Source organism: Elephantulus edwardii, unplaced genomic scaffold, assembly GCF_000299155.1.
Source record: "Elephantulus edwardii isolate Elephantulus edwardi_28Jun2011 unplaced genomic scaffold, EleEdw1.0 scaffold00032, whole genome shotgun sequence".
Lineage (NCBI taxonomy): Eukaryota > Metazoa > Chordata > Mammalia > Macroscelidea > Macroscelididae > Elephantulus > Elephantulus edwardii.
The window spans coordinates 5,486,379-5,502,695 of NW_006399782.1; the positions used below are offsets into that span (position 1 = coordinate 5,486,379).

Below are 16,317 nucleotides of genomic sequence, written 5' to 3' on the forward strand. Positions count from 1 at the left end.
CAGTTTAAAAATGACTTTCATTTAACACAGCCACCTCGAGCTTCCCTGTCATCCTGTGAGACTGGCATTTTTATCAGCTTCACTCTGTACAGATGTGGAAACAGAGGCACAAGAACATTAAATTACTTTTAAGGGGAAATAAGTGGCTTTTCAAGCCTCATCCTGCATTCTCCGCAGATCATCTGACTCCCTGAGATCAAACTTTACTCTGTTTTCACCAAGATTTGTGACTACCCTTCTAGGAAAAGACAGGTTGACTGTAATATCGAACCACTTGAATTTACTGATACTCAAGAATGTTTTAAGTTCCAACAGCAGCCGTTTCATGTGGTTCAACACAGTAAGTTGAACCTCAAAATAAAGCTATCCATTCTGCACTCGGATGCCACCATGGCCATCAGGATGGGGAGGAGCACCCGCTTCTTCTGTAATTAGGAAGGGGTGAAGGATCTGAAGGCTGGAGCAGAGGACATTAGCGGGAGACATGAGCGCTGCCTTCCAAACATGGGCAGGAGTAGAAAAATGTGGGCTTAGGTTGCAGAGAACAGAGCAAACAGCACTGAGCAAGGGCTTCAGTAAGGAATATTTTTCTTTCAGTAAAAAGCAGACCTTTTCAACAATGATAATGGACTATAAGAGTCAAACAGGAAGATCTGTGGGTCAAGCGGCAGCCATCTGACCTCTTAGTTTCTAAGATCCTTCTGATTCCAGGATATTGTAAAAGGTAGAGTTAGCTCCTTGGGAATGAAGTGTGGAAAAAGAACTGCACTGAAAATAAGGAAACACCGAATGTTTTTTCCTTACTAGCAAATAATGTCACTGCTCTGAGCCTCAGTTTCTCCTCATATGGACAGAGAGGTAACTTGATAGGATCTGCTTTGGTAAGGATTGGATGTGCTCACCCAGCTGGGCCAAGATATCTGGAGGACAACTACCTGACCAATTGATCAGAAGAGATATTTATCTCCATTTCAAAAAAAAGGTAACCTGACAGAGCGTGGAAATTATCGAATGATATCATTAGTACCACAGGTAAGCAAAATCCTGCTGAAGATCATCTAAAAAGATCCAAAGTACATTGACAAAGAGCTACCAGAAATACAAGCTGGAAGAGGCTATGGCCTGGAGACATCACTGCCAATGTTTGATGGATCTTGGCTGAAAGCAGAGAGTACCAAATAAATGTTTATCTGTGTTTCATTGACTATGTGCTTATGCGAAACTAATACGTGGCAGGAGGCAACCATCAGAACAGAGCAAGGAAACACTGCCTGGTTCAAAATATGGAAGGGAGTGAATCAAGGACGTATTTTGTTTCCAAACCTTTTCAATGTATATGCGAAACAGATCATTTGGGAGGCTGGACTTTATGAAGAGGAGTGTGGAATCAGAAGCTCAGGAAGACTCATTAACAACTTGTATTATGCAGATGACACAACCTTGCTTACTACAACTGAAAAGGGCCTGAAGCATTTGCTGCACAAGGTCAAGGACTGTAGCCTGCAATATAGATTGAGGTTCAGTATTAAGAAAACAAAGTGGTTGAGACCACTGGGTCAATTGGCAGCATCATGATAGATGGAGAAGAGATTGAGATTGCTAACAATTTCAGCCTGCTCGGTTCCACAATCAACAGTCTCGACACCAGCAGTCAAGAAATCAAAAGATGAATTGCCATAGGAAAATCTGCTGTCTGGGACCTCTCCAGAATGCTAAAGAGCACTGAAGTCAGTCTAGAAACTAAGGTGCACCTGATCCAGGCCATGGTCTTTGTGAATACTTGCTATGCTTCAGAGGGCTGGAAAATGACCAAAGAATACAGAAGAATTATTGATACTTTTGAGTTGTGGTGGTGGAGAAGAGTACTGAACATACTATTGAACATATCTTGGACTGCCAAGAGAACTAAGAGGCCTGTCCTGGAAAGGGTGAAGCCAAGTTGTTCATTGGAGGCAAGGATTTTGAAGCTCCATCTCACGTACTTTTGGCATGTGGCCAGGAGGAACCAGTCCTTGGAGAAGGACATCATGCTTGGAAGAGTGGAGAGACAGCAAAGGAGAGGAAGACCCTGGGGGAGATGGATTGACACTGCAAGTGGGGCAATGAAGATAGGTGTGTTTGAGACAATGAGACTGGCTCAGGATAGAGCAGGGTTCAGAGCTGTTGTGCATAAGGTCACTATGAGTTGTGGTTACCTCAACAGCATATCATAACAGCAACAAAAGTAGGGAGCTGTGGTAGCCTAGTGGTAAAAAGCTGCACTGCAATCTGAAAGGCACATGGTTCAAATCCACCAGCTGCTCCACAGGAGGATGGGCCATCTCCTCCCGTGTGATTAACTGTCTGTGAAACCTCCTGGAGGGTCAGCTGTGGGTTGGTTCCAATTGATGGCCTCAACAATGACAACACAAGTGAGATTCTAGGTAAATGATATAGATGATGGTGTTGACAGATTTTGGAGGAGGTAGAAATTTTTCAAGTTTTTTTTTAATATTCCTGTGGGCTTCCTAGAGGAACTAATTGGGCCCTGAGGGAAAGACCGAGTTTGGCTGACAGAAGGGTATCTGGAGAGTTCCACTGGTTCATCAGATCCAACAAGGAGACCTGGGGAGAAATGAGGAAGACTATGGAAGAATCTAGCCTGGCTATGGCTGAGGGATGAGATGGGAAGCCGTGGTGAAATAGTCAGACAAGAAGGAAGAGGAAAAATTGAGAAGTGTCTTATGTGCTGGTCCACAGAGTACAGAGCTTTACTCACAGGCAATGGGAGAGCCATTCCTCAAAAGCTTTTGAGCTGGAATGAAGTGGCAAAGTCGTGCCTGAGGTCAAAAGACAGGTCTGGTTGTTGAACTGTGAGAGGAGGAGGAGGGCTGCCTTGACCAGCGGCAGACAGAAAGGTGAGAAGAGCTGTGCCTAATAGAATGGACAGACTTATCTCATAGACACTGCAGTTCTATTCCAGACCACCAGCATAAATTCAGTATCACCACACAGAAAGTGATGTCAATTTTTGGTTTCCTAGTGTGTGGACCTGTTATAGCTTTTGAGGGATCTCTGGTGGCTCAGTGAGAAGGAGCTGCGCTGCCAACCCAAAGGCACATGCTTTGAATCCACCTGCTGCTCCATGGGAGAAGGATGTGCAGTATCTTTCCATGCAACTTACTGCTTCTGAGGACCCACTGGAGGGTCAGCTATGAGTTAGTTCTAAATTGACAGCACATGACTCTGGTGACAAAACACTGCACTGCCAACCCAAAGGCACACGGTTCGAATCCACAGCTCCTCCAGGGGAGGAAAATGGGCAGTCTCCACCGTGACATTTATTGCCTCTGAAAATCTACTTAAGTTCAGCTATGAGACTCGATGGCACCTAAAAACAGTGCATGTTAAAGCTATGTTTACACTAACCTTACACTATCCTATTATACTGTCTATTAAGTGTGCAATAACATTTTGGAAAAGTTTTAAATTATGAAAATGTAAAAAATGTGGCAGAGACACAAAGTGAACACATGATGGAAAAGTTATCAGATAAGTTTGCTTGGAATAGGGTTGCATCAGTCTTCTATTTAATAAAACTCCCCACAGTATGTGTGAAACATAATAAAGTGAAGTATAATTGTTATTGTTGTTGCTATGTGCTGTTGAGTCACTTGCAATTCATAGCAACCCCATGTACAGCAGCTTTGAAGCCTGCTCTATCCTATGCTAACCTTATTGTCTCTGACACATCTACCCCCACTACCCTGTCACTCTCGTCGAGGGTCTTCCTCTCTTGTGCTGTCCCTCCACCGCTCCCAAGCACGACTGGTCCCTCCTTGCAACATGTCCAAAGTATGTCAGATGGAGCTTCAGAACTGTTACCTCCAAGAGGCAGCCTGGTTCACCCTCTCCAGGATGAATCTGTTTGTTCTCCTAGCAGTCCATGGAATATTTAATACTCTTCTCCAGCCCCACAGCTCAAAGGCATCAATTCTCTTTCTATCATCCCTAGTCACTGTCCAGCTACCTGATGCATAGCAAGTAAGGATCAGGCATATCTTAGTCTCCAGAGTGATATCATTGCTCTTCAGTACTCTAAAGAGGTCCCTGACAGCAGACTTTCCCAATGCAACTTGTCTTTTGATTTTTCTGGCTGCTGGTACCAAGAAATTATGGAGCCAAGAAAACTCAAGCTGTTAACAATCTCAAACTTTTCACTATCACGATGCTGCCAATCAGCCCCGTGGTGAGAATCTTTGTTTTCTTGATATTGAGCTTCAATTCTTGTTGAAGGCTGCAGTCCTTGACGTTCTTCAGCAAGCGCCTCAGGTCCTTCTCAGTTTTGGCAAGCAGGGTTGTGTTGTCTGCATAACGCAGATTGTTGACTGATCTTCCACCAATCCTGATGCCACATTCCTCCTTACAGAGCCCAGCCTCCCGGAAGTATAATAGAATGAGTTGTATCTGTAAAGCACTCATTTATCCACCCAGGGCATACACTCACCTATCCACGTGCACACACCTGTCTCCTCAGACACTTGCTTTTGCAATGGCGTACTTACAAAGCAGTGTAGTAGAGGAGCAATGCATTTGGAGTCAGAAGACCTGAGTAGAACTGCCATCTTTTTCACCTGACTTTACAACTGTATTAATTCCCCATTTCCCCAAGCTATTTACCTCTGAAACAAGTGAGTAGTCACAGCTGTAACCACAAGTGTGAGAGCCAAATGATGTCATGGATGAGGGGTAAGTTCAAAGCAATAAAGTGCTGGCAAAGAATAGATGAGAATTCTGCCAGGGAGCCAGCAGGAAATTGGGAGTCAGGCAGAGGGTGCCCTCTTCTGGGAAGGAGACCTCATTACATTTCCCTTGATGCAAATCAGAGGACCAAAGGCGGACCCTGTTCTAAACCTCCTGCTCGGCCTGGGCAGACACACAAGCTCTCAGTCTCCTGCTTTTCTCTGCAGAAAAGGCACAATCATAGTTACCCTTATTCTATAAAACGCTTCTGTGAGGATTAGGAGAGGCTGGAAAGGCAAAGGAATGCTTGGAAAAATGAGAATCCCTGGCTGTTCTCCCGATGAGATGCTGCTGGCGGTGGGGGTGGGGGTGGGGGTGGACCGGATGCTCCTACTGGTGACAGAGAGGTGAGATGTTGACAGGATTACTGTAACCTCAGCTGTTGGTGACACACAGAGCCCAAGCTTCTCTAGTGTTCTACACCACCTTCCACAGCTGAACAAACTCAGCTAAGGGGTAAGAACAGTGTTCCCAAGGTCTGACAGATGATAACAACAGACATCCCCACAGATCCCATGGGAGGGGTTTGCTGTGAACAAACCAGGCTTGTTCTAGACCTCTGATCTGCATCTCCTCCCGCTTCCCCAGAGCGTCTGCTTCTCAGACTCACCTTGGAAGCCCTGGGCCTGGTTTTACTGACCAAAACGGAACTTCCTTACAGTTTCTCTTGACACTCAGCCAGAGTCATGGAAGAGAGGAATAAGAATAGAAAAAGAATCCAGGTGAGCTGTGTGATGAAGATCTTCACTTTTCTGAGTTTGTAAGACCAATGTCTCTTCAAGCATTTCCTCACCTCAAAGGCCTGGGTGTGCAAAATCTGCAGAGCAGTGGTTCTCAACCCTCATGATACTTAAAGCAGACCAAAGCTCAGCCCTCTGGGGCTCGGAGTGAACCAGTCTGGCGTGGAGCAAGGCATCTCCTCTAGGTGGTTCTAAAACGCATCCAGGTGAAAGGCACTGCTACAAAGTCAGCCTCCCAGCAGGACCCACTGTAAAGAAGGGAGGGAATTGCAAAGGAGGACAACTAGCTCTCAGTCTGAGATGGACTGTGACCTTCAATGACATCAAGACAGGCCACTCTGCCCTAGTCCCTAGATTCCTGCAGAAGGACAGGCCATCCTTGGGTGTGGAAGGAAGCACTAGGCGTCTAGTTCAGCAGCTGGCTAGACGAGAAGGAGCAGCTAAGAGGCCAATGCACCATTGATGCCCCAGAGAAAGAGAGAGAGGAGGTGATATATGCTGGTGCACATGTGTGGGTGCACAGATTTCCAGGGAGACCTCCTTGGGGGATTAAGAGATGCTCTGTGACGAGCACGGCAATAATCTCACCACTCTGCTGCCGGGGTGGCAGGACCTGCCCGGAATTAAAGCCATGGCGCTGCCCCCCCCCAAAAAAAAGAGATGCTCTGTGGAGAATAAGGGCTTAAGCAAGCCTCGAGTCTCCACTCAGAATGCCCACCCATTTCTGAGGACAGTGAGAGGTCGCCATCTGAAGGCCTCAGGGTGGGTGGGGGAGAGCCAAGGAAGTAGGTGCAAAGCCCTGGTGGTCTCTTTAAAAGTGCAGGCTGGTAGTGTCAGCTGGAAGACTGTGTGACAGTCTCCTGCCTCAGTTTTCTACCCCTGGTCCTCAATTCCCATTTTTTTTTGTTAGGTCTTCACGAAACCCTCCACTAGTGGACAGGAAGCACCTTCATTTAGAGTTCTCATCCATTGTGCCCTGATCTTCCCTCCTTTGGATCCCAAGTGGAGTCTGACAGTTGCACTCCCCATCTAAACCTGGAATAATGCAGCCTGACATCGCCATCTAGTGGAAGAGAGGAGGAACTAGGGTTTTGGAGATGGACAGAAACCACAGCCTTTTTGTACTTGTATTTGGAAACTCACACACTCACTGCCATTGAACTGGCAATTCATAGCTGACTCTCCAGTGAGTTTTCTGAGGCTGTAAATTTCATGGGAGGAGATTTCTCATCTTTCTCTCTCGGACCTGCTGTTGGTTTCAAACTGCCAGAGAGGTGTCACTTGTGGATTAGCAACTTCCTACGTTTAATGAAGTCCTATTGCTTTTAGATGATAGTCAGGAAATCAAAAGACAAATTGCATTAGCAAAATCTGCTGTCAGAGACCTCTCCAGAGGGATAACGAGCAATGAAGTCAGTCTAGAGACTAAGGTGCATGTGATCCAGGCCATGGTCTTTGCAATTACCTGTTATGCATCAGACACCAAGACAATGACCAACGATGACAGAAGAATTGATGCCTTTGAGCTTTAGTGCTGGAAAAGAGTTTTGAACATATCATAGACTACCAAGAGAACCAACAGGTCTATTCTGGAGAGGGCAAAATCAGGTTGCTCCTTAGAGGCAAGGATTTTGAAGCTCCATCTCACATTCTTGGGGAAGTTTGCCAGGAAGGACCAGTCTTTGGAGAAGGATATCATTCTTGGAAGGGTGGAGGGACAGCACAGGAGAGGAAGACCCCAGATGAGATGACAGATTGATACAGTACTGGGGTAATGAGAGTAGGTGTGTCAGAGACAGTGAGATTGGCTCAGGACAGAGCAGGGTTCAGAGCTATTGTGCAGAGGGTTGCTATGAGTGGTGGTCAGCTTGATGGCACTTAATAACAACAACAACAGCAACAACAACAACAGCACTTCTGTTAGGGGGCTCTGGTGGCGTAGGTAAGGAGCTGTGCTGCTGCCAGTACAAAATCATGCACGTGGTTTGCTAATCTCTTCCCATGCCTCTGAAAACCCACTGGAAATCAGCTCTGAGTTGGTTCCAACAACAATACAATGACTCAAAAGCAACGAACAACAACAACAGCAATGCTATTGAGTCGATTCTGACTCATAGGCTTTTGGGGCTGTGAATCTTTGAAAGGAGAATGCACTTTTTCTGTGGAGCAGCTGATAAAGACCTATGAAAAGTGGTTGAGTAGTAGTGTGTGGGAGACCCAGGTTCAATTCCTAGTCAGTTCACTGAAATGTGTCAGTGGAAGCTCATCCAGACTAAGGTTCTAGGTTTCAATAGAACTTCCAATATTAAGACAAACCAGGATGAAAGGCCTTGCAATTTACTAAAAATCAGCCACTGAAAACCCTGTGGATCACAGTGGTTCAATAGGCAGTAGACGACGGGCATGGCACAGAACTGGAAGGGTTCCATGCTGAGGGGCACTGGGTTCTTCGTGAGTTTGGGACCAACTTGAAAACAGCTAACAACAATCTGGAAAGTTAACTTTTCTTATTTGCAATAGAAAGTCTCTGATAGAGTAGAAGAAAACAGAAAGAAAACACAAGATCATAAAAAAAGACCAGGTTTACTGGTTCTGATAAACGGGTGGGATTCCCCAAGATCCTTCAGTTCAACCCTGGAACTGAAATCACCCCATTACTCCACTCTCAGCCAAACAACAGACACCTGTAAAGGGATGAGTAACATCACAGAAGAATGCAGCCTTAGAACAATCAACCACACAGGGCTAAAGAGCCGCACTTAGCAAGGCCTAAAGCTCAGAAAGCAAGAAGGAATAGGGAGACGGATGCCTGGAAACCAGAAACATAGGGAGGGAGGAGGAAGAACACTGCCCCAATGTGGAAACTGTAAGCAATATCATGAAACATAATAGGATGAACTGTTGAAGGGAAAAATAAATTTGCTATCTAGACTCTCACTCAAGTTATAATAAAAACTTCAGGGTTTTATGTTTGCTTAAAATTAACCTTTCTTAGCCAAAAATGACTGGAACAGCACATCAACAGAGAACTACCAGAAGTCCAGGCTGGTTTCAGAAGGGGTCGTGGTACTAGAGATATTGTAGCTGATGTTAGATGGATCTTGGCTGAAAGCAGGGAGTATCAGAGGAATGTCTATCTGTGTTTCATTGATTATGCAAAGACGTTTGACTGTGTAGATCATAACAAACTGTGGCTGACTCTGAGAAGAATGGGAATCCCAGAACACTTGATCGCTCTAATGCGAAACTTATACTTAGACCAGGAGGCAGTCGTCAGAACAGAGCAAGGGAACACTGCATGGTTCAAAATTGGGAAGGGCGTACACCAGGGATGCATCCTATCTCCATACCTTTTCAACCTATATGCAGAACAGATTATCCGGGAGGCTGGGCTCTATGAGGAGAAATGTGGGGTCAGGATTGGTGGACAATTTATCAACAATCTGCGTTATGCGGATGACACTACCCTGCTTGCTGAAACTGAGGAGGACCTGAAGCGCCTGCTGCAGAGTGTCAAGGACTGCAGCCTACAATATGGATTGAGGCTCAATGTCAAGAAGACAAAGATTCTCACCACTGGACCAATCGGCAGCATCAGGATGGATGGTGAAGAGACTGAGATTGTACACAACTTTAGTTTGCTTGGTTCCATAGTCAACAGTCTTGGCACCAGCAGCCAGGAAATTAAAAGGCGCATTGCCATGGGAAAGTCTGCTGTCAGGGACCTCTCCAAAGTGCTGAAGAGCAATGGTGTCTCTCTGGAGACTAAGATGCGTCTGATACAGGCCATGGTCTTCGCAATCACCTGTTATGCATCAGAGAGTTGGACAATGACCAAGGAGGATAGAAGGAGAACTGATGCCTTTGAGCTGTGGTGCTGGAGAAGAGTACTGAGAATACCATGGACTGCTAGGAAAACAAATAGATTTGTCCTGGAGAGGGTTAAACCGGGTGGCTCCTTGGAGGCAAGGATTCTGCAGCTCCATCTAACTTACTTTGGACATGTAGTGAGGAGAGACTGGTCCTTGGAGAGGGACATCATGCTTGGGAGGGTGGAGGGACGGCGCAGGAGAGGAAGGCCCTCTATGAGGTGGATTGATTCAGTGACTGGGATAATTGGGATGGGAGTGTCAGAGACAGTGCGATTGGCACAGGACAGAGCGGAGTTTAGGCCTGTTGTACATAGGGTCGCTATGAGTCGCAGGCAACTCGACGGCACATAACAACAACAACAACAGCAAATGAATATGCAGTTCTTGGTTTTATGGCTGAAGATGTCTCTAGACCAGGCATTTTGGCATTCTGTAATTTTGTAGACGGATAATCTATTACAATTGATAGAACAACAAGATCTTATCATGACAACTAACATTTATTGAGGTCCTGACACTGATCTAAAATTCAAACACCAATTCAGACCCCTGAAAATGGGGAGAAGAATAAGCTTTTCAGTCAGAGGCCTAGGAAATGCCTCACTGGTCCGAGCAAGCTTACCATCGTGCGTGGGGCTGTGGGAGAGGGAGATGGATGTGAAAGGTCAGGTATCTGTGATCCAGCAAACCTGCAGCAGGTTTCCACAGTGACCCCATCCCCAGCCTTGGACAGAACAATTCCCTTCCCTGTCTTTTGTCCCATACATACCGACCACACATCTACACAGAAGATGCCCGGGACCCTGATCGCTCGTCATGATAATTAGTCATAAATAAGCTCAGCACCAAGGTCTGTTTAAGTTTCCTCAGTGTAAAATGAATTTCAACCCCTCGGCCAGCTTGATGTTGTAAGTCACAGATCTTGACATTGAGTGTGCACCAGAGTCCCCTGGACGGCTTGCGTGCCCTGACCCCACAATTTTGTAAGTTTTTGAATTGTGGGTCTGAGGGAAGGCCTAAAAATTTGTATTTTTAACACATTTTCTGTGATGCTATTGATACTAACTCCAGACACTACCTTTGGAGAACTACTGTTCTAAGCACACCCATTACTCATTTGTCGACATGATTAGGCTCCTAAGTTCAGGCCGTCATGTGAAAATCAGTGTTACGTCAAAATGAAGGACGCCTATAGCAGATCAGAGAATGGAAGATTATGTCCCCAATCAGGAATGTCTCTAATGACTATATTACTACACAGTAGCCAAATCATAGCATCAATCATCATTTTACACTATCCTATAGCTGCCGAATGATATCACTGCATGACTGCAAATCGCATCGCTGCCAAGTCCCTGAGATCACACGCATCCAAGTCACACATAACCGTCACCATCACAGCCAATGTTACTCTAACCAGCATCCCGGCATTTGTTACTGCCTGACAGACATCATAGGCAAAACAGTCAAATAGTAAATGTCAGATTATCAGATAGTTTTGTAGACGGATAAGTGAGGAGCAGGCATTTTTTCGTTTTTATGCTGTGAGCAAAAGTGAATAAACTCGTATGTTGAGGGAACACTAGAAGTCAATCAATTAATAATCAATAATCCATAAAAGGCATATAAATGAGTGTGTACCCCAGGCATGCCTCAGCTGTGTGTTCCTGCCTTGCTCTGGGCTGGCATAAGTATGTGGGAAGGGGGGGCAGACAGTCCCCTGGCTGATGTGCAGAGGGACTGTGCATCAGAGAAGAGAGGAGGCGGGATTTTGGTGACTGCTGAAAAGGAATTTTTCTGCCATTGACCCTGTGTGTGCAGATTAAAACTGTTGTGCAGGATTTTCAAGGCTGTGTTCTTTCAGACAATAGGCTTATCTTCTCAGGTGTCTCAAAGTGGGTTTGAACCACAGACCTCCTGATTAGTTGTTGAGCACTTAGCTGCTTGAGCTACTCAGGGACTACAGAAGAATGGGAGAGATCGTCAGATCTCAAACCAAACCTGTTGCCCTCAAGTCGATCTCGACTCCTGGAGACCTGTCACAGAGTAGATGCTCTGCAGGGTTTCTAGAACTGTGACCTGAAGCAGACAGCCATGCCTCTCTCTCATGACACAGCCTCGGAGTTAGAATCTCTGGCCTTCTTTGACCTCTGTGTCACTAAGGGATCATGAGCAATATAACAGTTGTTATTGGTTTTGTTGCATATCGTTGAGTCATAACTGACCCACAGCTGACCGTCCAGTGGGTTCTCAGAGGCCATGTGTCACACAGAAGATTGTCCATCTTTCTCCCATGGAACAACTGGTGGATTTGAACCATGGGCCCTTGGATTGGCAGTGCAACGCCTTAACACTAGGCCACCAGAGCTCCCTACTGCATAAATTGTAGAAATATTGCAGAAGTTACTTAATTCAACATTCATCTAATCAAAATGTAATTTTTAAGATGTGTTGATGTGACTTTCCCATATTTGCATGGCTAGTTTGCAACTCTTCAAGTGCCCAACTCATTCTTTCTACAACCAGCCCTTTGAGAAATCCCTCAAGGTTAAAACAAGTCTGTGGGACGGTTCAGCTCCGTCCCGCTCCTCAGACAGAGTCAGTGTGCCCAGACCCGAGTTCCCCCTCCTTGGTGGTCCCTACCTTTCACCAAGGGGAAGAAGCAATCCATCTCCACGCTGCTCCGGGAGTGGGAGATGCACAGGGCACTGCTGGGGACCAGGCCCTCCTGGGGGGGACTCCGTTCAGTGGTGCGGACCAGACACCAGCCGGGCCGCTCGCTGGGCCGCTCCAGCAGCTCCACCGTCTGTCCAACCTGGATGGTCAGCTCACTGCTATGGCCTGCGCTGAAGTCCTGCAGCACCACGGTCAGCTCGCATCCGCCAGAGAGCTTTGGGGCCAGGGAGGAAGGAGCGGGACAGAGGGGAAATGAGTGGGTGAGACATGATAAGGATAGAGAATACGTGAAGGCAGGAGAGGAGAGAGAGAGGGAAGAGTGGAGAGAAGGAGAAAATGTGGCATTCAGGGTGGAAAGAAAGCAGAAGGAGGAAAAGGGGGTTGGAAAGTGGGGGAAAAAACAAGGGGGAAAAAAGTGAGTAACACAGTGCCATTCAATCACTCACATGTTCTAGTTGTAGAAAGGGCCTGGAGCCTGCCCAGAACTGGGGCTTTGATTCTAATTCCTTCTTGCTTGGTTGGAATTCTTTTCATTATTCCTTTTGCCCAAGGGAGCTCTGGTGGCCTAATGACAAGAAGCTGGGCTGCAATTCCAAAGGCATGCAGGTCAAGGCTACCAGTGGGAGAAGGGTGGGCAATCTTCTCGTGTGATTTACTGCCTCTGAAAACCCATGGGAGTCAGCTCTGGGTTGGTTTGGACTCTAAGCTACACAACAACAACAACAACATTTCTTTTGCCCCGTTTTTAACTACTTAACTCCTCTCTCTGCTAGGTCCCTTTCTCCTTCCCTGGGCTCTGCCTTGATTCCCATCCCTGACCTCACCATCCCACAGACTCTTACAGCACGGGCATCTATTTCTAATCAACTCACTACTGATTGCAGGGGATGTCAGAGAGTAATGTGGGAGGTGACTCCCCTTCTCTCTGACCTGCAATACTCCCTATCACCATCAAAATCTCTTGATGAAATCCAAAGTCTCTGTAAATTTTCATTAAAATTAATAATAAAAAAGTTTTTTAAAAAAGAAATCCCTTGATGGAGTCATTCGCCTAAAGCAGAGACAGAGAATGACACTTCAATTCAGAGTCTTGGGCTTCTGTTACGCCTTTGGCGCCCACTGGGATGTCAACTTTGCTCCCCTGGTTTTGGGTGACCTCATTGTCCTAGTCCCTCTATGTGACCACTTCACCCCTTTGGCCACAGCAGGTCCTGTTCTGTGCCTCAGGTATGGCCGTCCAGCCCCTTCATCTCTGGGTGGTGGCCCCATCCCCCTGGTAGACATTAGTGGCAGCTCCATACACTGGAACTGAGTTGGTGAAGATCCGACTCTTTGAAACCTCAGAGGCTGTAGTTTCACCTTTTAGAGCCAAGAGACCATGGCCCCACCCTTTGAGCCTCCAGAGGTCACAGCCCCACTTAGGCAACTCCAGCTTCCTATGCTTTCAGCAGCTCTGTGGATCTCCGAGCTGCTCCAGAAAAAGACGGCTCTTTTCCTTTTCTGGGGGACAAGAGATTCCTTTAGGCTGGTTCCCGCATGTAGAATTCTAAGAGGCTGACAGCATTCTCCCCTTTTACTCTTTCTGTCTTTTTCCATCTAGGCTGATGGGTTTTCTGCTGTAGTAATTAGAGCTAACAGTCACAGGCTTAATCTCTTTAACATAATTTCTGCAGCCACACACCCTTGGTTAAGACTCTAACACATGTGAATATTCTAGGACAAAAGATTTGTCCAAATCTTTAACTTCTGTCTCTACTTTGTACAGTTCATTTTTACATGTATCACTTTCTTTTCACATTTCACTCTAAGATATAGGGAAACACCCTGGAGATCCTTAAAGATTGCTTAGAAATCATCAGCCAGATATCTAAGTCCATCACTTCACATTTCCACCTTCTGCCAAATATCTGAAGAACATAATTCAGAAAAGTGCTCTGCGAAGCATGAAAAGCATCATCCTTTCCCCACTGTCCAATCATAAGTTTATAATTTTTTTCAGAGCTTCACCAGAAAAAAAAACCTATAAAGCATTTTAATACCCATATTTCTAATAGAAAAGGTTAGTTACCTAATAGAAAGGTTAGTTGTTTAAACCAGCCAGGTTACAGTAGAAGGAGGGTAGCCTGCTCCTGTAGAGATATGCAATCTTGGAAACACTATTGGGGCAATTTTTTTCTGTCCTATGAGTAATAAGCAACTCAAGAGCAACATTCTGTTTGTTGGCCCAATCTCCACTCTTACCCTATCCCAAAACTGCTTTCACATTTTAAGTATCTGTTAAAGCAGCACCCCATTCCCAGTTCCAAATTCTGTCTTAATTATCTCGTGATGCTGAAACAGAAATACCATAAACAGAGTTTTATACTTTCATGATTTAAGAGGCTAGAAGTTAGAATTCAAGCCACCAGCTCTGAGGGAAGGCGTTCTTTCTCTGCCAGCCAAGGGGAAGGTCCTTGCCACCTTTCAGCTTCTGATTCCTTGGAGGTACCTTGACATCGATCGTCCCCTGGGTCAAAGAGGTTTTCTCTGAAGAGACTGTGGGTCTAAAGGACCCCACTCCTTGCCCCCCCCCTTTTAGACCTTTTTATTGGGGTTTGAGTTAAAGTGTATAAATCAAATTGGTTTTCTATTAAAAAATTCACATGCATTATGTTTCATGGCATTGATTACAGTTTCACACATTATAACAATTGATCCTTTGACCATCTCTCAAAGAAGCACAAAGGGACCTGAGGGTAGGCCAGGGCTGGGCCCAGAAGAACCCTGTGTTGGGTGCTTGGGTCTGGGTGCCGGGGCCAGGAGACTGTCCAGTGGGCGTGACCAGGTTCTGTTTACCATCATTGTGGGGACGGCTGCCCTGTGTTTCCTGTTCGAACCCTTCCTTCTTTCCTGCCATCTGAATCTGATATCCCCAGCACAGGCTTCCTTCTCTATCTTGTATCTTTGATCGTCCTAACGGCTTTGCTTCTTTATAGTAGTGAGACCCCTCTTTGATTGCTTCGATCTCATTTTTTATTTCTTGAATTAACAACAATCTGATCTGAAAACAATGCATTTGAATTTTGTAAATAAACTAGTATACATTTTTTAAAAAACAACCAAACAAAAAAGACATTATAACAAGCAAAGAAGGTATGGCGTGAATAAGGGTGATGACTTGATAGGGACAAGGGCTGACTGCTTGAGTAAGCCCATCAGCTCACACAGTGGAGGACAAACACACGCGCGGGGAGTTACGGCCTAAGCCAATGCATATTTTGGGGAGATACAATGCCATCCGTGACAGGCATGGTACTATAGTAGGGAATTGATCAAGAAGGGAAATTTGTACAACAGAAAGTAGAAGGTGGAAAGAGACAGAAGAAGGAAAAACATGCCTATTGGCTCATTTTTCCCATTTAACTATCCTGGTCCCAATATAGGAGGCCTGGCAGAACAGAGCACAGTGCTTAAGTGTCCACCAGCTAATAGAAAGATTAGTTGTTTAAACACACCAGCCAGGCTACAGGAGAAAGATGATAGGCTGCTCCTTTAAAGATGTACAGCCTTGGGAACTCTATCAGGACCATTTCTCTCTGCCCTATGAGGAATAAGCTACCCAACAGCAATGACACTTTGGATTTTTGCTCATATCATATGCACAGGGAACTTTGGTGGCCTAGTGGGCAAAGAGCTGCACTGCCAACCCAAAGGTAAGTGATTCAAATCCACCAGCTGCTCTACAAGAGAGAGCTGGCCAATCTCCTTCTGTGCAATTTATAGCCTCTGAAAACCCGCTGGAGGGTCAGCTATGAGTTAATTCCAACTTGATGGCAATGAGTGGGAGAGACATCATTCTACTGTTCTCTTGGGGTGATTGTCAACAAACTGTAATTAAGAGAAAGAGGTTGTGGGATGACAAGACCTTCTCATCTTTGAAATGCATTCATAGTTTGTAAAATACCATCACATTAATGAGACACTTGAACCTCACAGTAACCTGCTGAAATGATCTCTATCTTATACATGAAGAAACTAAAACTGAGAAATGTTGAGATCAATGGTTAGAACATTCAGTATGTGGGGACCCCACACACACACAAAGGAAGCTTATTAAAAATGTGGATGCCTTGATAGATGAATCTGCATCTAGAGAGGAAAAATGTTGAATTGAATTTCAAATTCTTATAGAATCCAAATTTGCTGGATCTATTGAGACTAAGGCAATCAACAACAACATTGAGTTGACTCATGTACTTATAACTTGT

At 45.5% G+C, this 16,317-nt stretch overlaps 1 protein-coding gene across 1 annotated transcript in view; it reads right to left on the minus strand.

Annotated features, from left to right (window-relative positions):
- Nucleotides 1-16,317, minus strand: part of KALRN (kalirin, RhoGEF kinase) — a 797,511-nt gene that overhangs the window by 174,216 nt on the left and 606,978 nt on the right. The window contains exon 34 of the mRNA XM_006884214.1: nucleotides 12,038-12,284. Coding sequence (XP_006884276.1) covers nucleotides 12,038-12,284 — 247 coding nt within the window. The remainder of the gene's footprint in view (nucleotides 1-12,037; nucleotides 12,285-16,317) is intronic.